The sequence below is a fragment of the Siniperca chuatsi genome, linkage group LG20, assembly GCF_020085105.1.
Source record: "Siniperca chuatsi isolate FFG_IHB_CAS linkage group LG20, ASM2008510v1, whole genome shotgun sequence".
NCBI classification, from domain to species: Eukaryota; Metazoa; Chordata; class Actinopteri; order Centrarchiformes; family Sinipercidae; genus Siniperca; species Siniperca chuatsi.
In genome coordinates this window covers 23,648,323-23,669,620 of record NC_058061.1, presented here as the reverse complement: position 1 = coordinate 23,669,620, position 21,298 = coordinate 23,648,323, and the positions used below count along the sequence as shown (strand labels likewise).

Below are 21,298 nucleotides of genomic sequence, written 5' to 3'. Positions count from 1 at the left end.
GGATAAGAGTCAGTATCAGTGGGGGTCCCGGGCCTTGTTAATGATGTCAGCTTTAAACGGGAAGAAACTGTTCATGTGGCATGAGGTTTTGGTCCTGATGGACCACATCCTCTTATCGGAGAGGAGTGTCTCAAAAAGTTTGTGTCCAGGGTGGGAGGGGTCAGCCACAATCTTTCCTGCTCACCCCAGAGTCCTGGAGCCGTACAGCTTTTGGAGAGGTGGCCGATTGCAGCCAATCATCTTCTCAGCAGAGTGAATGATACGCTACAGTCTGCCCTTGTCCTTGGCAGTGGCAGCAGCATACCAGATCACGTGTAAAAGTAATGGTGGTGGTAATAGTAGTAATATTAATAAAATTATAATTGTGATAATAATGGTAGGAATAATAATAATAATAATTGTAGCAGCGAGTGTCGAGCAGGAACATGGGGGCAGTAGGTGGCCCCCAATCATAGATCCAGTCTCTGCAGCTCCGGAGGCAGAAATACCTGCTGAAAGCGACGGGAGAGAGAAGATGTCGAGTTAGTAACATGCATTAATGGGAAAAGAATGCATACAGATGGAGAGGGAGGGAAGAGAGGTGCATCATGGGAAGTCTCCCGGCAGTCTAGGTCTATAGCAGCATAACCAGGGTTTGTCATTGTTGTAATGATGACCTATGTTGTGGCTCCTAGGTGTATCCCAGTTCCACCATGCAGTCAGACAGGGACAGTGAACTGGGAGACCTGGAGGCCCAGCTGGCCAGTAAAGAGAGGGAGTGGAAGGAGCTCCAGGCTGCAAGGGTTCATCAACTGGAGATGTCCCTCAAAAAGGCCCAGCAGGAGTGCTCCTCCCTCAGGTACCACATTTATGTCCACCTCACATCAGAATAACAGTAAATGTGAACTTGTGAACCACTGTGTGCCTCAGCTCTTAGCTGGAAATATTCCTTTAAGAATTTAGGATTTGGCAATGGACACCAGTCTCTGACTTGATTGATGTCACCAGCAAGGGAATACATGTAGCTGTTTGGTTTGTTGTCAGGTTGCAACACAATTATTTTCACTTAATTTGTAGATAATTTTTTCAGTTAATTGAGTCATCCTTTAGTATATGAAATATCAGAAAATGGTGAAAAATGTCCATCACAGTTTCCCAGAGCCTTGAATTTGTCTTCAATTTCAGTTTTTTGTTTGACCAGCATTCCAAAACCCAAATATATTCAGTTTACAATGATATAAAACAGAGAAAAGCAGAAAATCCTTGTTTGAAAAGAATGTTTGGCATTTTTGCTGAATAAAACACATAAAAGATTAATCGGAATAAATGTTCTGCCATTAATCATTTCAGCCCTAGTTTGCTGTCAGACATCCATGTCTTTTGTGTTTGTTCAGGCTTCTGATTCATTCTGTATATGGCCTTTTGTTTATGTCTGCGGAGTGTGTAGAATTTGTTTTTCTTTTGTCATGTTGCATTTGTTTTCTTATTGTATTATTTTCTTCTTATCATTTGTTGCTGTATGCATTTTAATGTAAAGCACACTGAGTTTACTTGTAATGAAATGTAAATATAAATAGAATTGCCTTGCCTGTGTGTGGAAAAGTTGAGTAATCAAGTCTCCAGTAAACTGAAATACCTTTGACAGGACGCCAGTTTGAACATTTGAACTCTTAACTCTCATTTCCTCACCTACCTGTAATGGAATATATCCATGCAGATAGCTTTGGTTTTATTTGCACACGTTTTGAAATATGTGTCAGAGATATCTGCCTCCAACCCAATACAATGGAGGTCTGTGGATTATCAAGACTAACTAGGACATTGTATCTGGAAAGACCCATTGCTATTGCATGCTACTGAAATGTTTAAATATCATTTTTCGATGCTGAAACTAAATTCCATCCACCTCCATTGTATTCGGGTGGAGGCAGAAATCTCAGAGACAGAAATCTCTCTGTCTGAACAAATGCAAACAAAAATATCTAAAGATACCACCACAAAATATGTCATAAGTAAATATGTAACAAAACATGTTTTTTGAACGAAACCCTTTTTAGTTGTTCCATTAGGATCAGAATCAGCTTTATTGGCCAAGTATGTTTATGCATACAATAAATTTCACTCCGGTGTACAATGTACTTAAACACAGTTCCAATAACATTGGGCCTCACGCAAGAACCACTCACACGAACAGATTCGTTCATAAGCAGCACATACGAATGATTTAAGAGAATTTGTTTTCTCATACTTATAATTTTCTCTTACTGGAGGTGTGCATCTTTTTTTCACCTACTTGTATGTACATAATAGTTAAATGTTTATTGTTGAAGAAAAACTGGTACTGAAGAGATGTCCTCAGTTGATTAAAGGAATAACTCGATGGGCCCTAGTTGTCCTTAAATGAATGTTACAAACAAATCTATTGACAGAGAAGCAATGTGGCAGCATGTACACATGGGCACAGCCTACACAGAACTTAACTTTGCATCCAAAAGGTACACTTCTTAAACCAGAACAGTGGGTGGTGGTTTACAGGTTACATCCGTCCCAAGTTATCAGTATAAAAACAACAGAGACTTCTGGGACACTTCTATCTTATGTTAGGAACATCTAGTGCCCTGTAACCCAAAACAACTTAATCACAAGGCCTGAGGCCTCCTTTGTGAAACCATACTTTAGTCAAAGTGTCATAAATTCTATTACACCCATAAACCCCTTAGTCAGCCCAAGTTTTTCTCCCACACTTATCTTCAGTTAGAGAAAAACAGACATACAGCTAAAACAAAGACAACAAAGCTTAACGAACAATTGGGCCTCATACAAAACCGTTTTCGAATTCTCAACCTAAATCTCTCTTTTTCTGTGAGGTTTGCTCATACGAGTGTTCCAAGTCAGATTCACCAAACTCTCTTAACTGGACAAACTTGTTGTAAATCACTTGTTTCAGGCTGATGAATGCACCTGTTCATGAGGAGGTGCGTGTTTGCGAGATTTCATCATTACCTTAATCGACTCCCCTAAAATTGCCATATAAGGCTACCTGTTCGGCTCCATATGTGGGGAAAGTTGGAAATCAGCGGACAAAAGTGTTGAGGGGCTTCTCCTGAAGTCCTTTTGTTATCTCCACAGTTTTAAGGTATCCAGCTCTAGCCCTAGTTGTTATGACTGCACCAGAGGACCAGCTGTTCAACCTCCCATCTGTACGTAGACTCATCACCGTCTCGGATGAGGTTGATGACTGCTGTGTTGTCTGCAAACTTCAAGAGTTTACAGACAGGTCTCCTAAAATGCAATCGTTGGGGAGAGCACACATCACTTGGAGGGCGCCAATGCTGACTGTTTCCCCAGCCTCACCTGCTGCTTCCTGTTTGTCAGGAAGTTGTTGATCCACTGACAGGTGGGGGTGGGGTGGACACAGTGAGCTGGGTGAGCTTACAGTGGAGGACTTCTGGTATGATGGTGTTGAACACCAAGCTGAAGTTCACAAACAGGATCCTTGCATGTCCCTGGGGAGTCAAAATAGTTATGATGTAGTGCAGTCCCATGTTGACTGCATCATCCACTGACCGGTTTGCTTGTTAGGCAAACTGCAGGTGGTCCAGCAGGGGGCCACCTGATGGAGGATTGAGAATCGGGATGATTGTGGAGCATTTGAAGCGGGAGAGGACTTCACACCGCTCCAGTGATCTGTTGAAGATTTGTGTCAAGAAAAAGTAAAGTGTCTTTCTTTTTGAGCACAGTGATAACTAATTAATTATTTTGTAACGCACTTCATTTGTTAGAGAACGCTACCAGCAACTGAGGGAAGATTTCCAGTTCAACCTGGCCATCCTGGATGAACGAGACAGAGAGCTGCAGAGATATGATATCATAACTGCCAGAGCTCTGACTGAGGAGCATAACAGGTACAATTCATCTGACTCTCTTCAATCCAAATTCATGGAAGGTGTAGTTCATGTGTGACATTTAGATTAGATTGGAATAAAAAGTAAGACAATATTTGTATGTAAAATAGCAGTAGAACATAGCAAAACTGAGAAAATGAATGAATCCATTCTATACAAAAATATGAGAAATACATATAAAAGTGATGCATGTAAGTGCAAATTGTGCATCACATACATCAGAAGAAAAATATACAGAAATTGTGCATGCATTCATAGTCACCTCATCAGGATCAGTAATGACTCAGGTGAAAGCCATAGAACAAAACTGCTTTACACAATCAAATTGTCCTCTACTTGAGATAGCAGGAAGAGGCGGAGTTAGGTGACCTTTAAACTTGTTGGGTGTATTTTTTGCTTTGATATAAAACAGACTGCACTTATTTCTTTTCAACCTTTGTAGGACATAGCACTTTCTAATGTGTGTCTCATTTACCCACACACACACTGATGGTGGGAGATCTGTCATGCAAGGCGCTGGCCTGAACATCAGGAGCAATTTGGGTTCACTTCGAAATGTACAAGAGGAGCCAGAGATCAAACTACCAATCCTGCAATAATGGAGGACCCGCTCTACCTCCTGAACCACAGATACATTCAACCAACATATTTTTTTAACATTCATCAATTGTTTTCTTATTCAAACTCCACCATTTGCAAAACTCTGTATTTGCAACCCATTTCTACGGTGGCCGACAAGAGTAAATGCACTGCAACATAAGAAAACACAAGCAAATAGACAAAACACAAGCAAATTAAGAAAATGTCTTCATTAATTTGACAACACATACGTAGCATTTAGAAAACACGCTGCAAATACACACAACACAACCAAATACAGAAATGCGCTGCAAATACACAAAACGACAACGGAAGTGTTTCCAGAGGACACTAAAATGTGCTGAACACAGTTTGTTGTTGCCATGGTTTGAGACTCATGAAGTTACTGAAGCCAGGTCCGTGTATCATCCGTTTCTGTTTATGTTGTGGGTTTCTGACTTCTGCTACTGCTCTACTCTGCCCATGCGCTGAAAGTGACCACTGCATGTAGCCTACCTCGCAAGACCTTGCAGACCGAAAAAGTGGAATTCTATCAGTAATTTGAATGATTTGTGAGATTTAGTGTTTATGACATACAGTGGTGTGAAAAAGTGTTTGCCCCCTTCCTGAGTTTGTTATTATTAAGGGAAAACAAAATCCAAACCTACATGGCCCTGTGTGAAAAAGTGATTGATTGCCCCCTAAACCTAATAACTGCTTGGGCCACCCTTAGCAGCAACAACTGCAATCAAGCGTTTGCAATAACTTGCAATGAGTCTTTTACAGCGCAAAGCGAATTTTGGCCCACTCATCTTTGCAGAATTGTTGTAATTCAGCCACATTGGAGGGTTTTCGAGCATGAACTGCCTTTTTAAGGTTATGCCACAGCATCTCAATAGGTCAGGACTTTGACTAGGCCACACCAAAGTCTTCATTTTGTTCTTCTTCAGCCATACAGAGGTGGATTTGCTGGTGTGTTTTGGATCATTGTTCTGCTGCAGAACCCAAGTTCGCTTCAGCTTGAGGTCACGAACAGATGGCCGGGCATTCTCCTTCAGGACTTTTTGGTTGACAGCAGAATTCATGGTTCCATTTATCACAGCAAGTCTTCCAGGTCCTGAAGCAGCAAAACAGCCCCAGACCATCACACTACCACCACCATATTTTACTGTTGGTATGATGTTCTTTTTCTGAAATGTGGTGTTACTTTTACGCCAGATGTAATGGGACACACGCCTTCCAAAAAGTTCAACTTTTGTCTCGTCAATCCACAGAGTATTTTCCCAAAAGTCTTGGGGATCATCAAGATGTTTTCTGGCAAAAATGAGACGAGCCTTAATGTTCTTTTTGCTCAGATATGGTTTTCGTCTTGGAACTCTGCCATGCAGGCCATTTTGCCTGGATCATTTTGGATCATTGTCCTGCTGCAGAATTCATGGTTCCATTTATCACAGCAAGTCTTCCAGGTCCTGAAGCATCAAAACAGCCCCAGACCATTACACTACCACCACCATATTTTACTGTTGGTATGATGTTCTTTTTCTGAAATGTGGTGTTACTTTTACGGCAGATGTAATGGGACACACACCTTACGAAAAGTTCAACTTTTGTCACATGAGTCCACAGAGTATTTTCCCAAAAGTCTTGATGATCCCCAAGACTTTTGGGAAAATTTAACTTTTCGGAAGGTGTGTGTGTGTGTGTCTGTATGTATATATATATATATATATATATATATATATATATATATATATATGTAGTGATCAGATACCCTGCGGGAATAATAAGGTGGCCAAAGGAAGAGATACAGACCACAGACGTTAAGACGCGAAAGCTCCTCACCATGCATGGAGGGTTCCATCCCAAATCCAGCACCCTGAGACCACAAGTACATCCAAGATAAGGCCCCAACAGATGACGTGCTCAGGGAATGTCTCAGGCAATGGGGAACAGAGGAAGACGTGCTGGAGGAAGGACCATCATGGGAGGACAAACCCCTACACGGGATGTACCACCGGAACATAACTGGAGTGGCTGATATCAAGAAGTCCTACCAATGGCTAAAGCGGGCTGGATTGAAGGACAGCACAGAGGCACTCATCATGGCTGCACAGGAGCAGGCCCTGAGCACCAGAGCAATAGAGGCCCAGATCTACCACACCAGACAAGACCCAAGGTGCAGGCTGTGCAAAGAGGCCCCTGAGACAATCCAGCACATAACTGCAGGGTGTAAGATGCTGGCAGGGAAAGCATACATGGAGCGCCATAACCAAGTAGCTGGCATAGTGTACAGGAACATCTGCACTGAGTATGGACTGGAAACCCCGAGGTCAAAGTGGGAAACACCTCCAAAGGTGGTAGAGAATGACCGAGCCAAGATCCTGTGGGACTTCCAGATTCAGACTGACAAAATGGTAATGGCGAACCATCCTGACATCGTGGTGGTGGACAAACAGCAGAGGAAAGCCGTTGTAGTTGACGTGGCAATACCAAGTGATGGCAACATCAGGAAAAAGGAACATGAGAAACTAGAGAAGTACCAAGGGCTCAGAGAAGAGCTGGAGAAGGCCTGGAAGGTGAAGGCAACAGTGGTGCCCGTGGTCATCGGCGCACTCGGGGCAGTGACCCCCAAACTGGAGGAGTGGCTACAGCAGATCCCTGGAAGAACAACAGACATCTCGGTCCAGAAGAGTGCAGTACTAGGAACAGCAAAGATACTGCGCAGAACCCTTAAGCTCCCAGGCCTCTGGTAGAGGACCCGAGCTCGAAGGATGAGACCACCCGCGGAGGGTGAAGGACAAAGTTCTTTTTTTTAATATATATATATTTGTTTGATGATCTGAAACATTTAAGTGTGACAAACATGCAAAAAATAAGAAATCAGGAAGGGGGCAAACATTTGCCACTCTATATTAACCTTTACTGTGCTACCACCAGTGTTGACAGACAGCATGTAGCCTACATGATAATCATATATTTTTAGACCAGAAATACACACATTAGACAGTCCGTCTGTCATCACTGATGAACCTGGTTATTATCTCTGATTGACAGTAGTTTTCTAACATTTTGTTTTCAAATTCCTTAAAACTGACCGTTTCAAAAATGCTTTACAAATGTTTTCTTTGAATCTGCGTGCTCCCATGAGGTATGTGAACACTGCAGATCACTGCGCATGCGCAGAGTGGAGAAAGTACAAAACAAAATAACAGAAAAACAATGAACGGATGATATGGACAGACTTTGTGATTCACAAACCTTTTTTTAGTGTCCTCTGGAAACACTAAAAATTAGACTAACCAATTTAGACAGCAATTTGCTACATTCTGCTACGTATATACTGAGAAGATAAAGCAAAAATAAAAGAACAGCCACAGTTGATTCCCTTGTTAGCTGAAGACCTACCCTGGTGATTTTGATTCTCAATTTCATACCATCATATAAGATGATAAATTAGTTTCTTTATGTAATTATGCATGTTATGCATAATTATGTGTGGTGGACAACAGCTGAGAGAAAAAGCCAGAGCTGTATTCTTAAATGAGATTAGGGCTACTACAATAGATCATGGGATAAATCCTGGATTATCAATTATTAATTTCTATAACATATACGTAAGGTAGCACATTCCATACACTGGTGTCATTCTGTTTTGTAATGGCATGTGGGTTTATCTTAAAAATAAATAAATAAATAAATCAAAGACCATAGTGATCCATATTGTAATGTCATTGTGTTAGGAGCAACAGTATTCTTGTTGAAAAACATTTTTCTTACAGTTATAGCTGAGATGTATATATAAGTGTTTTGGTTGTATCATTGCATTTTGGAAATGAGATTAACTGCTGTGCTGAGCTGAATGTTGGTAAAGAAAACTTTGAAGAGTGAACTCCATGTTGAGAAATACATTTAACTAATTGTAAAGAAAGTATTTAAAGGTAACAATAAGAAACTGAAAAAAACAGCGAATCCTGACATATGACAAGGTGTACACCAAAAATGTTTGGTGTTTTTAACTGATATATGACAGTTAAGAAGCTTTTTAGTTATTTAGCAAGTTTTATATTTATTTAGTTCTTTTTGCTCGAAAAGTGTCTGTGTTATGTGAAATGCACTTCAAAGCAAATGTATTATTAGGGCCTGAACACAAAAGTGCAAGGAACCTATTGTTTTTGTAGAGATGATTATTATTATTATTATTATTATGCCACTTCAAACGCATTTTTGAGGGGCTTAGGATGCACAAAAACTCTTGAAATTTTGCACAAAGTTCTGCAGTCATTGGGCTCGGGTGTAGCCAGGGGTCTCTATAGCGCCCCCAAATGCACGCCATGGTCGAGATAAAATTGCTTTGATCTTCATGAGATTTTGGGGGATCATTGTGGTGAAGTTTGGCGAATTTTAGCGGGTTTAAAAAAAAAAAATATATTTTTAATTTTTTTTTATAATGAACTGCTCCTAGAGAATTAATCCGTTCAACTTCACATTTGGGCAGTGTAATCTAAAGACCATTGTGATGCTAAATTGCGAAGCTTTTTACGTTTTCTTCAGCGTTGTTGCCATGGCAATGCTGCAAATTCCAGAATCAGTAACAGTGCTACCTCGTTCCAGAATTAGTAACACTGCTACCCTATTTCAGAATTAGTAACAGTGCTTCCTTGTTTTAAAATTAGTAACTGTGCTACCTCAGCTCCACATCATCAGATCTTTTCCAAATTTCACATGCTTGATAAGAGTGCCGGGCTGAGGACATTTAAAGGTGTGATCTACACTTACTGCACGGCAACAATGTATATGATTAATGCATGTTCTCTAGCACCACATAGTGGACTCAGGAAGTGATATTTAACTAATTCGCACAGTGCCTGATGGTCTTGAAGAATCAGACCGGCGCCCCAAGGCGCGTGTGGAGGCGAGGGCCCGTTCAACACTGCTTGCAGCTTTAATTATCATTATTATTATTATTATTATTATTATTATTAATAAATTATCGAATTGTCATCACAAATTGATCAATCAACTGATCATTTCGGCAGAAGCAATCATTTCATTTCTGTGTTCCTTCGTTGATTTTACTGAGTATATTTGATTCATTTTTCTCATACACCGCAACATGGAATAAAACACTGTGTTGATAACAACATGCAGGCAGAGTGACTTTGTGGAACCAGAGCTCACCTTGTTAATGCATTATATTAAATCCAGAGTCTAGGTACAAGGAGAACAGTAATGGTCACAGTGACTGTCTCAATTGACTGAACTACTGCTGTCATTTGCAGGCAGGAGGAGCTGAACCAGCTTCGTATGCAGGTCGGCAAGCTGGAGGAGCAGAGAGCCAGAGAGACTGAGGAGAGGCAGGAGGAGCTCAGTAAAAGTGCTGCTCAGCACAGGCTGCAGCTGGACAAGCTCAAACGGTGAGTCAGGCGGAGGAAACTGAGTATAAGAAACAGAAATGGCAAAGAAACAATTACAGCTGTGATTAGTGTCAGCGGATTCTGAATTTACCATTGTAACATCGGTAGTGAGTCTTTGGTGGTGAAAGAAGTGTGAGAGTAAGAAGTGTGAACACATTAACAACTAAATGCATTAGTTATATGTTATATATAGTCTTTGAAGTTTTGTTTTAAATTAAACATAAAAACAGACAACATAAACAACGTTGGAGGCGAGGCCTGCTGCAGACACGAGTAGGGGCTAACTGTGGACCTTGTGCAAGACATTGGGAAGAGGGTCCTCATATGTGAAATGTGTCACTTCTATTGTTAAAAAATTATTATTGTTGTACCACTTTTGAAAATGGTCACGTTTATCTGCTCAAGACTTTAAATAGTGTCAACGTAATGATTTTTGTCAGGCAAAAAACTAGCTAAATATTCTTTTTTGTACTTTGTTAGCTGTGAAAGAAATACCTAAAAAATGTTTATGACCTAAAAAATACAACCTGGTTGATGTTACAAAAGGCGCAGGTGATATTAACATTTATGTTAGACCTATAAAACCATGAGAACAGATTGAAATATAATATATCCTCTGGATATATTTTTTGTGACAGTGTTTGATTTTAGTAAATTATGTGTGCCTAAACTTATACTGCCTTCTAAACATATACTGTACATAAAATATAGAAATTAAAAAACATGTTTTCCAGTATTTTTTAACTCCTTCCTGCTCACCATAAAAAGTTGTGACAGGGGCATGATCTGCTACTGTGACAGGGTGGAGTTTTGGCTGCTTGGGGCATGGTCTGCTGCAGTGATAGGCCCGGGTTTTGGTCCTTGTGGGCACTGTCTTTTGCTATGTCATGGTTGTGGTCTGCTTATTACACCTGAGTTAAATTTCTCTAGCCACACCCAGGCCTGATTACTGCCACACCTGTTCTCAATCAAGAAATTGCGTAAATAGGACCTGCCTGACAAAGTGAAGTAGACCAAAAGATCTTCAAAAGCTAGACATCATGCCAAGAGCCAAAGAAATTCAGGAACAAATGAGAAAGAAAGTAATTCAGATCTATCTGACTGGAAAAGGTTATAAAGCCATTTCTAAAGCTTTGGGACTCCAGCGAACCACAGTGAGAGCCATTATCTACAAATGGCGAAAACATGGAACAGTGGTATACCTTCCCAGGAGTGGCCAGCCGACCAAAATTACCCCAAGAGCGCAGCGACAACTCATCCAAAAGGTCACAAAAGACCCACAACAACATCAGAACTACAGGCCTCACTTGCCTCAGTTAAGGTCAGTGTTCATGACTCCACCATAAGAAAGAGACTGGGCAAAAATGGCCTGCATGGCAGAGACGAAAACCATATCTTAGCAAAAAGAACATTAAGGCTCGTCTCATTTTTGCCAGAAAACATCTTGATGATCCCCAAGACTTTTGGGAAAATACTCTGTGGACTCATAAGACAAAAGTTGAACTTTTTGGAAGGCGTGTGTCCCATTACATCTGGCGTAAAAGTAACACCACATTTCAGAAAAAGAACATCATACCAACAGTAAAATATGGTGGTGGTAGTGTAATGGTCTGGGGCTGTTTTGCTGCTTCAGGATCTGGACTTGCTGTGATAAATGGAACCATGAATTCTGCTGTCAACCAAAAAGTCCTGAAGGAGAATGCCCGGCCATCTGTTCGTGACCTCAAGTTGAAGCGAACTTGGGTTCTGCAGCAGGACAATGATCCAAAACACACCAGCAAGTCCACCTCTGAATGGCTGAAGAAGAACAAAATGAAGACTTTGGAGTGGCCTAGTCAAAGTCCTGACCTGAATCCTATTGAGATGCTGTGGCATGACATTAAAAAGGCAGTTCATGCTCGAAAACCCTCCAATGTGGCTGCAACAGTTCTGCAAAGATGAGTGGGCCAAAATGTGTGTTGGCCTCTGTATTTTGTTAACTTCGTAACAACATCCTATTATCGGAACATAGTCATATAGATTTCAAGACACTATCCTGTAGGTTTGAACATTGTTACCCGTTGTTGTGAGATTTGACAGTCTGGTCATTTGCCTAGACACAGCACGGTGCCTTGTGTGCAGGAGCTGCCACTGACTCAGCGTGTGTTGAAATAACGTGCATGAAGAGTAACATCTTTTGGAATAACCACTTTAACTACTTGGAATAACAACATGATGTGCCCTTCTATATGTTTATTGTTGTAAAGGGCCAGACAGCTTAAATTGCTAATGATAGATAGCTATGCACACTTGTTGAAAACAAAATGTTTGGAGGCTAAATAATGTTCTCCAGTCCACAGAAGGTGCAGCGCATCTCTTGGAAGGCCAGCTGTCATTTGTTACTCAACCAATTGCATAGGAAACGCCCATGCTGCTGCCACAGTTATGTCCAAAAACTATTTTATCCTCTTTTTAAAAATAGAAAAAAAAAGCACAATGTCACAGATACGCCAGGCTCCACCATCCACTAATCACCCACACCTGCTCCCAATTACACTCCTGCTCCCCATTAGCTCCCAATCACAGCCTGCATATAAGCCCTGCACTCACCTCAGTCTATCTCCAATCTCGTTTGCAACCAGGACTCTTCATGCCACTCGGCATAATGCCTATATCTCCCTTCTCCAGCGTTTCTCCTGTCTCCAGCATTTCTCCAGTCTCCAGTGATCTCCCGTCTCCCTCGATCTCCTGTCTCCAGTGAATCTTCCCTCCTACGGACTTCCCTAGCTATAAACTAGTACTCTTGGGCTGTCATCTAAATAAAGAACTTTCTGTGTCCATCTCTGTGTCCCCTGCCTGTCTGTTCCGTAACAGAAGGTCGGACCACCCGAAAGGATGACAGCCCCGAGCCCCGATGGACCCTTCCTGGAGGATATGGTGCAACAATATCTCCTCACCCATCCTTCACCACCTGTAGCTGATAGCGAGATGACGCAACTAGGGACCTTCTCAGGCTCAGCAGAGGATTGTGAGGAATTTTTGGTGAGGTGTTGCCTGGTTTTCAAGCTTTATCCACACCAGTTTTCTACCAAACAATCCAAGATGGCCTTCTTGGTTTTCCGGCTAGTCGGCCCAGCACTTTGCTGGGCGGGATCCCTATGGGCACAAGACGAGGCAATCCTCAACTCTTTGGGCAGGTTCACAGCACTCCTCAGGAAGGAGTTTGGCCCGCCAGTCATCAATTCGTTAACCAGCCCTCAGTCCACACCTTTACCGGCCAGTCCTCAGTTTATCAAACCACTACTTGCCTGCACCGAAGCGCCGCTGCTCGCTGGCTCCGCCTCCCAGCTGCTCGCCTGTTCCCCTACCGTCTCCAGTTTCAGTGCCGCAGACTTCCCCAGTTCCGGCGCCGCGGCCGTCCCAAACCCCAGCACCATCACTCCCTGCTAGATCACTAGATCGCAACAGCCATCGCAGCAGCCAGCACCCCCTGCTGGATTGCCACTGCTCCCCGATCCCGGACTCTCCACCGGACTCTCCGCCGCTCCTCGTTCTCTTGTGACACTCCCCGCGCCAGGCCAGTCCTTTTGTCCTTTTGCCAGAACATTTGTTATAATGTAACATACTCATTATGCTTACGGATCCCTATCCTGTAGCCTTCATCAAGCTGAGCAGCTATGTTTACTTTCCCAAACATGGCTAGTCACATAGCATTTTCCATGTGGACCCTAGTTTGTTCATGCTGTTTTGTTTTTGATATGTGCTTTAAATCATTCACTCCTGTCTGAATCCATGTTGGGTCTGATCCTGTAGTTTGAAAAATGAGGCAGGGAAAGCAAAATAAAGCATTGGTGTCACTACATGCAGTTAGCCAAGCCTCTTTACCAAACCAGCTCCTTGAAAATGAATTTATTGTCTTCCTCTGTCTTTGGATTGTTTTTGAATTATCATATCAGGCTAATCAGATCTCTGATTGACTCTGGGCTTCTCTTGCAAGGTCAAAAGGCGTTATTTTTGAGTGACTTAGCTGAATTTTCGGTCTCAATTCTAGCTAGCTAAATTACACTCTCCATCTGTTGCACAAGGCTCCTCCAACTCTACGCTTATCAACTCATTCTGGCGCATTTTATGTCTAATGTACCATGAGCCACTTGCTCTCTGCTGCCACCCAGTGGTTGGTGGTATGTAAATCAGCATCATACAGAAAAATGTTGTTGAGGCGCATGCTCCTATCTCTTGTATTGAAGAGGAGTGAACTGCGCATGTACATCTTATAACTAGAGTCAATGGGTAAAGATTCTTGCACCCCAGGGCACAAACACATGACCTATAAGTAACTTTTGACAACGTAGAACATTTTTTATCTACATTTTATTGCAGAATATACATTTTACTCACTAACTATATAATATTTACCTTACTCATTTAAAAAAATATATATTTTGAAGGAGTGGTGGGGTGGCGCCCTAGCGCCCTCTATTGGCCAACCGCCACTGCTCCTCAATATATTACTGACCTTTTAACTCCTTCCTATGAAGTGTTCAGTATTAAATTAAAAAAGGCATGATGAAAGAAATATCCATATGAATAAATACAGACAAAATATGTAATATAATTGTGAAATAATCCAATACATTTCTGAAACTCATAACATTAATAAATATTATTCATCCTGCTTCTTTTCATAGAAACTGTTTATTACAGGTCATTTTTATTTAATTCTTGCAGTTTGTATTTAACTCTTGTCTGTCAATCAAGACAAAGAGGGCAAAGCCAGTTATGACATTGGCTATTTACTCATTCATACCAAAGTAATACAGTATATTTTTGTCTGTATTAATTCAAATTTATTTCATAATGTATTATTTATATATTTAATATTGAACACGACATACTTCCAAACCAGTGTGCCACTTTTACACCCTCAGAAGAAGCCTTGCTGGTCTTTCTAAAACTGGGGTCTGAATTGACCCAGTAGGTAAACAGTGATTACAGATTAATGTTAACTGGGTTGGAATAATTGCTTCAGCTGTGCCTTTTGCCGCAAATGATGTGATAATGACCTCAGTGTCAGTGTTGAGCCTCTGCACACAAGATGTAGCATTATTCAGGATATCTAAAGACTGAGATACCCTGGATATCTCAAAACTGAGCTTTTTTCATGCTTAATCAATGATATGGTACTGAAACTGTATGTGTGTGTGTTTTTATGTGGGGTGGATGGTAGCTCTATGGCTGGTGAAATTCAAAAGCAAACGGAGGAGTATGAGAGGATGAAATTGGATATGCAGTGCAGGATACAAGAGGCGGAAGGAGAGCTGACCCTACAGAGACAGGTGAACACACACACACACACACACACACACACACACACACACACACTTTTATCACTTTGAAGGTATGAAACTCTTTTTTTTGTCTGGTGTCTTTATATAAAATGTGCCATGATGTTGATATCTATTCACTGTTGTGAATAAAACTATTATGGCCTCAGCTACCTCCCCCCAAAATAAAGAATATATTAATATGACACAGTGTTAACCACATTGGGCTACTGACACATATGCACAGCTATGCCACAAAGCAACCCAGTAATATGCTCTATGTCTTGTGTTACAACTGCTCGCAGTTAGCTCTGTACCGTGGAGAGTCATCCAGTCTGCAGGACTAAAATAACTGGTAGAGCAGCCAGACATTCAGAGGGGATCAGCAGCAGTCCTTTAGGATGAACCCAGACAAAGGAGCCCTCAATCTCTGACTTTGACTGGTGTCTGAATTGGATGGCTTTGTTATCATGCATACAGTACATGTCCAAGTGTGTGTGTGTATGTGTGTGTGTCAGGTAAGATGAGCAGCTGCTAACACTGAGTGATAAATAAGAGAGGATGAATCTTGTAGGCTATAGTGTTGGCGAATTTACTGTTTATCTGACGCTCATCAAATAACAACATAAAAGATTCATTATCATGTTCCCCATTCTGTATCCAAAAATACAGAGGGGCACAGTAATACTGGAAAAGACTAATGAAAATGACTCAATATCTGTATTGTCATTTAATTCTTCTGCATTTATTAGTGCTTTCTAATAAGTTCATTTTAACATCATGTTGTAATGCAAACAAATGTTCAAAACAGTTGTCTAATCTTTTTCACATCTGTATGATGCACCCTACTAAACACACATTCAACCTGAGTTTACATGTTTGACCTATTCATATGAGACTGTTGTCTCTAAGGGTGTAGGTTTGGTTTCAGAGGTGGGAGACACATTGAAGTCATGGGTTCCTCAACAAAAAACAAACAAAAAAACAAGGAGTTAAACTGTAAAAAAAAAAAAACAAGTTATAATGAAATTGGTCATTGTGCTTTCTATAAAGAATGGCAGTCAAAAAAACATTAGGAATGGTACGTATACTGCTTCATTATTTATTCACTAACCCAACCTAAGATGACCTGAGACCTGATACAACATTTTAGATTATGTGTATGTATATCTTTACTAAAAAGTGCACTTTCAAATACTGCTTTATCTTTGATTTATGTTCATGTTCTAGTGTCTTTTTAGGAGAATATTATAAGTACACAGTGTCAACTGAAAGTCAAACTATGGATTAAAAGATTTAATTCCCCAAACCAAGTTAGGGGGTAAAGTGTTTGGTTTTTTTTTTTTTTGGTCTGGGTAGTGTCTGTAGATCTTCCTGCTTAGTGCTAATAACTGAAGAATCCCCACAGGAACCATTTTATCAGCTCTTCTCTTCTCTGATCTGGACACTGTTTACAGAGGCAATAGTCAGCAAATAAAAGTGAAACTGTAAAAAGTTGCAATCTTCCTCTCTTTGTCTCCTTTTCTTGCTCTCTGTCTTTTTTTACTCACCTATCTTGCTTTTTTAGGTAGATGTGAATTAGTACAAATACTAAAAACATGTAATGAAATTCCCTTTATAAAAAGCCAAAGCTGACTCAGTATGTCAGTGTGAAAGGGGTTTTAGAGATGCACCATCTTTATCCATCATCTTTCAGCTCAAAAGAAATGTTGAATCTATAATCAAATTAATACTTGCTAGTTGGCAAACAAAAACTGCTCGGTTTAGTGTCATGCCTGTGGCAGTGAAGTGTATCTCAAATGTAAGACCACATTTCTTATAAATTCCGTTCCTTTCTGACACAAAGAGGATTGTTACTGCTTCTGTTTAGTTTAATTTCCATCAACCTTCACTCCATCCACTATCTGCCATTGCTTGGAAAATGTTGGACAGTGTTTATGGTAGACATCAGTGATCTCTTCTTGATTTGTGCTGTAAAGTAAAGTAAGTTTGCGCTGTATAGCAAACAAGCAGAGTTTGAATTGGTACGACACATTACAAAATAGAAAGTGGCAGGTGGGACTGAAATGCGCTTAGTGATGTTGTGTTTAGTTATGGCAACTATGCCTATATTTCACAATGTTAAAATTCTACACACAACATCTCTAATCACTCTCCTCTGGCCAACAGGAGATGACAGCAGCTTTTGACAGTGAGCTCAGACAGCGGGAGCATGAGTTCAACTTGAAAATGGATGAAATGCGTGCTGTGGTGCTGTCTCATGATCTGATGGTGAGCAGAGTAAAAGGATGGTGTCTCTCTGTAAACAGGATGTGTTTCACTCAAGTAATGTTTCCATTTATGTTGTCCATAAATACCAGGTTTATATGTACACAACATATACTGTATGCAAAGTAGTTGTTATTCAAAATTCACAACTTGCATAATTACTCATACTATTATATTAGTAGTTTTCTACATTTAAATAATGTAAATAAATTAATAAACATCAGATTACATGTTTGATTTTCTCTAATCTGCTCATGGATAGTCCTTAACACCTAATGTTGTCATCATTTGGTGCTTTTGTGTGTGTGTGTGTGTGTGTGTGTGTCCTTGTCCAGGCGAAGCTGCTGTCTAAAGAGACTGAAGTTCACTGCCAGGCTCAGCTCCAGGCCACAGAGGCTCTCAAAGCATCTAAGGAGTTCTGTCAGCAGATACAAACCGAGCTGCAACACAAAGACCAGGAGATCAAAGACCTCACTGCTGTCAAGGACTACAGGTATGCTCCTTTACTGTGTGTGTGTGCGTGCAAGCATGTCTACATGTGTTTAAGGTTTGGTGACTATCCTCTGTCTCAGGATAAAGGAGCTTGAAGATGAGCTGAAATGGATGGAGACCAAATTGAAGATGGAGGAGAATGACCACATAAACAAGTGAGTCATTAATAACACAAACTCCTCTCAGTCAGGCAGTCAGAGCCAGCTGCTGGCATAGGCAGGTACTGTAGGAGCGCACGTGGCTTGGGGAGAGAGAGGCAGAGAGAGAGAGAAAAAAACAGATCTGAGAGGCAAATGACTGATTCTTACAATAGTGTTATTTACAACTGTTGTGTAATGTTATATTTCAGTTAAATACCTATAGCCAATAGCAGCAGGAAATAAAAAGTTTTTTTGTTTTTTTTTGTGGTTGTTTGTGCTTCTTTATCCACAAATTCTTTTGGTGACAATTAGATATGACCGCAGCACACTTCTGAACATTGGATTTGACTCAACTCACCAGTTTTCAAGCTTTTTATGTGGTTGGCAGAGTGGCCTGTGAGATGCTCACCATGGCAACAACACTAAAAGTGCGTCTCAGCGAAGGTGAAAGGAAAAAACATCTTGGAGGACAACCTGGTGTGTGGAACCAACTTGCAGGCATCCAGTCTTTGGAGAGCAGGATGGATGATCTCAGGATCAGATTCTAACAGGACATGGGAGATTGTGAGAGATCGCTGGCCAACAATATCAACCCTACAGTGACGGTATGGTCATTTCTGAACCAGAAACCATGGGTTGATGAATCCATCCGCGCTGCTTTGGGCGGGCGTGGTGCTGCTTGCGACTTTTTCTTTATTTTGCTTTTCAAAGGAAAAGTGGACAAACTTCGAGCAAACACTCGTTATCTGTATGAATACAGAGGAGCTTGTGTACTCGCCTTTAGGAAGACCTGGCTGTCACAGACTGTGCAGGACTTGGGCGTTTGTCCAGACTGAGTTTTAATCACCTGTAAGGATGCAGAGTCTCTCTGCATCCATACAGAGACACTACCGTCGTGTGCGTCATGATAAATGAGAGGTGGTGTAAAACAACGGTATTGAGGAAAAGGATCTGTACCCCCGATATTGTGTCCCTTATGTCTCCCTTGTGAATCCCCACAAATATTTCTCACTGTTGTCTATATACACCCCAAAGCCAATACTGATAAAGCAGCCAATATCATTTTTAATGTCACCCAAGAATATGATGAAATTTCCCCAGATGCACCCAAGCTCATAATGTGTGATTTTACTCTTTGGTCTTCAAAACGCACTCTACCCACCTATTCTCAATACGGTATGTCGCCTGTCCTACAAGAAAAAATAGAACCATTGACTTATACTATGGCTCTGTACCATCTACAGGTACTCAAGAGGGAGAAGCCAACAGAAAGGCAATTCCAGGTCTGGGATGAGGACAGCATAGACACTGCGAGGGTGTTTTGAACATTTTTGAGGACACTTCTAGTAACTTGGATGAACTGACAGATGTTATATCTGGTTATATAGACTTTTGCGTGGGTACAGTCATACCGACAAAGACCAGCAGAGTCTTCCCAAATAATAAACCATGGGTGACTAAAAGGTTAAAGGAGGTGCTAAATGAGAAAAGGAGAGCGGTGTTTGAGAGCACTAATGCACGGAAGAGTTTGGGGCCCGACCACATCTGGGGTGCTGAAACACTGCTCAGCCCAACTGAGTGGAATTTACCTCTCACTCTTTACCTCAACTCTCCCTGGATACTCAGGTGGTCCCACTGTGGAAAACATCAGCTGTTGTCCCCATTCCAAAAATCCCTCATCCATCGTCTCCAAATGACTATAGACCCATCTCCCTCACCTTGCGTGTAAGTCACTGGAAAAAAATCATTAAAACCAACATCATCAACTCAACTAAGCATCTTCTGAACCCCCCTACAATTTGCTTATCATTCTGAGAGAGGACAGATGATGTCATTGGTATGCTTTTGCACCTCCTGTATATGCATCTGGAGGGTAGGAAAACACACGCCTGAGTCCTCTTTGCTGATTTCTCATCTGCATTCAATACAATCCACCCACTGATCCTGGCTGACAGACTGAAAGAGCACTTTGGATTGGACTGCACCTGATTACATTTGCAGATGACACAGCCTTAATCAGGCTGTTGGAAAAGGATGAATTCAAACATGGCGCAGTACTGAAGGAGTTTGCGGACTGGTGTGAAATATCAAACCTAACCTTAATACATTTAAGACCAACAAATTGATTTTAGATTTAAGATGTGATCCCCCAGCACCCACCTCAACCAGGATTGAAGGAGAGGAGGTTGAGGTGGTGACTGAATACAAATATCTGGGCCTATATTATAGATCACAAACTCTTTTGGAATCAGTGTGCTAGTGCTATTTTTAAGAAGGATCAACAACAAATGTACAGGCTGACGAGCTGATTGAGCAGGGCTGGGTGAGTGCTGATTGTAGGCAGCTGCAAAGACTCAGCTCTCAGCCAGGCAAGCAGGTAGGGAGCTCTGGTGGATTTGGAAGACAGCACAGGGATTAATATGAGCGAGCATGAGAAAACTATCGACCAGTGTGACATTTCTAAAATAACTTTGTTCACATCATATCTACACTGTCAAACTTTCCTTTCTTACCTTATTTCCGTGTATTAGTCATCAGACATCAGAGGAATTAACACACTCAACATTACTTCCACATGTCCTCACTCCAGCTGACTACACTGCACAGCATGTAACAAGTGCATTTTGTTGGCAACTCGGGAGAGTTTGTTTCTTCTCCTGTGGTGCCACGTCTGTCAAAATAGATTTTTGAAGCCAGGCTTGGTATCTTCTGGCAGCTGTGCCGTGTTTAATGGTTGGGCATTTGTTTCATGTTTTTGTTTATAGGGTTTACAGTTACAGACAGAAAAGTCAACAAAAAGTTACTTGAGGGGTGAGGGGAATCATTCACAGTTTGTAACAGTCTCCACAAAATTCGTTTGTCAATACTCTGCAGAACAGGGGGAGGGTTATGTTTAGCTAGTCTAAATTTTCTTGGAGAGCATTGGAGGATCATTTAACTTTTTCTCATTCTGTATGTTTTACGTCATTGTTCCCTTGTGATATACTTTGAGAAACAATAAAACACATCAAATGGTTAAATCAAAAAGATGGCTTTCATGTATGCCACAGGTCATAAAGAACACGCCATATGCAGAGGACACTAATCCTGTCTCTGTATTAGAGCTTTATTTTCTTCATCACGATCAACCTTGTGCGTAAAACCATATCACTTCTGCACAAAACCAGAGATTACCAGTACTGTGATAGTGCAAGTCACTCACAGCTGCCTCCCTCTCT

At 41.2% G+C, this 21,298-nt stretch overlaps 1 protein-coding gene across 4 annotated transcripts in view; it reads left to right on the top strand.

Annotated features, from left to right (window-relative positions):
* The window catches only part of ccdc57 (coiled-coil domain containing 57), a 73,298-nt gene that overhangs the window by 1,551 nt on the left and 50,449 nt on the right, over positions 1–21,298 (top strand). For all 4 annotated transcript variants that reach the window (XR_006375864.1, XM_044177559.1, XM_044177557.1 and 1 more), the window contains exons 2-8: positions 675–838; positions 3,762–3,884; positions 9,743–9,877; positions 15,084–15,192; positions 17,350–17,451; positions 17,784–17,941; positions 18,021–18,095. Coding sequence is in view for 3 of the 4 variants with exons in the window: in XM_044177559.1 (XP_044033494.1) it covers positions 693–838; positions 3,762–3,884; positions 9,743–9,877; positions 15,084–15,192; positions 17,350–17,451; positions 17,784–17,941; positions 18,021–18,095 (848 nt within the window). In the remaining variant the exon portion in view is untranslated. The remainder of the gene's footprint in view (positions 1–674; positions 839–3,761; positions 3,885–9,742; positions 9,878–15,083; positions 15,193–17,349; positions 17,452–17,783; positions 17,942–18,020; positions 18,096–21,298) is intronic.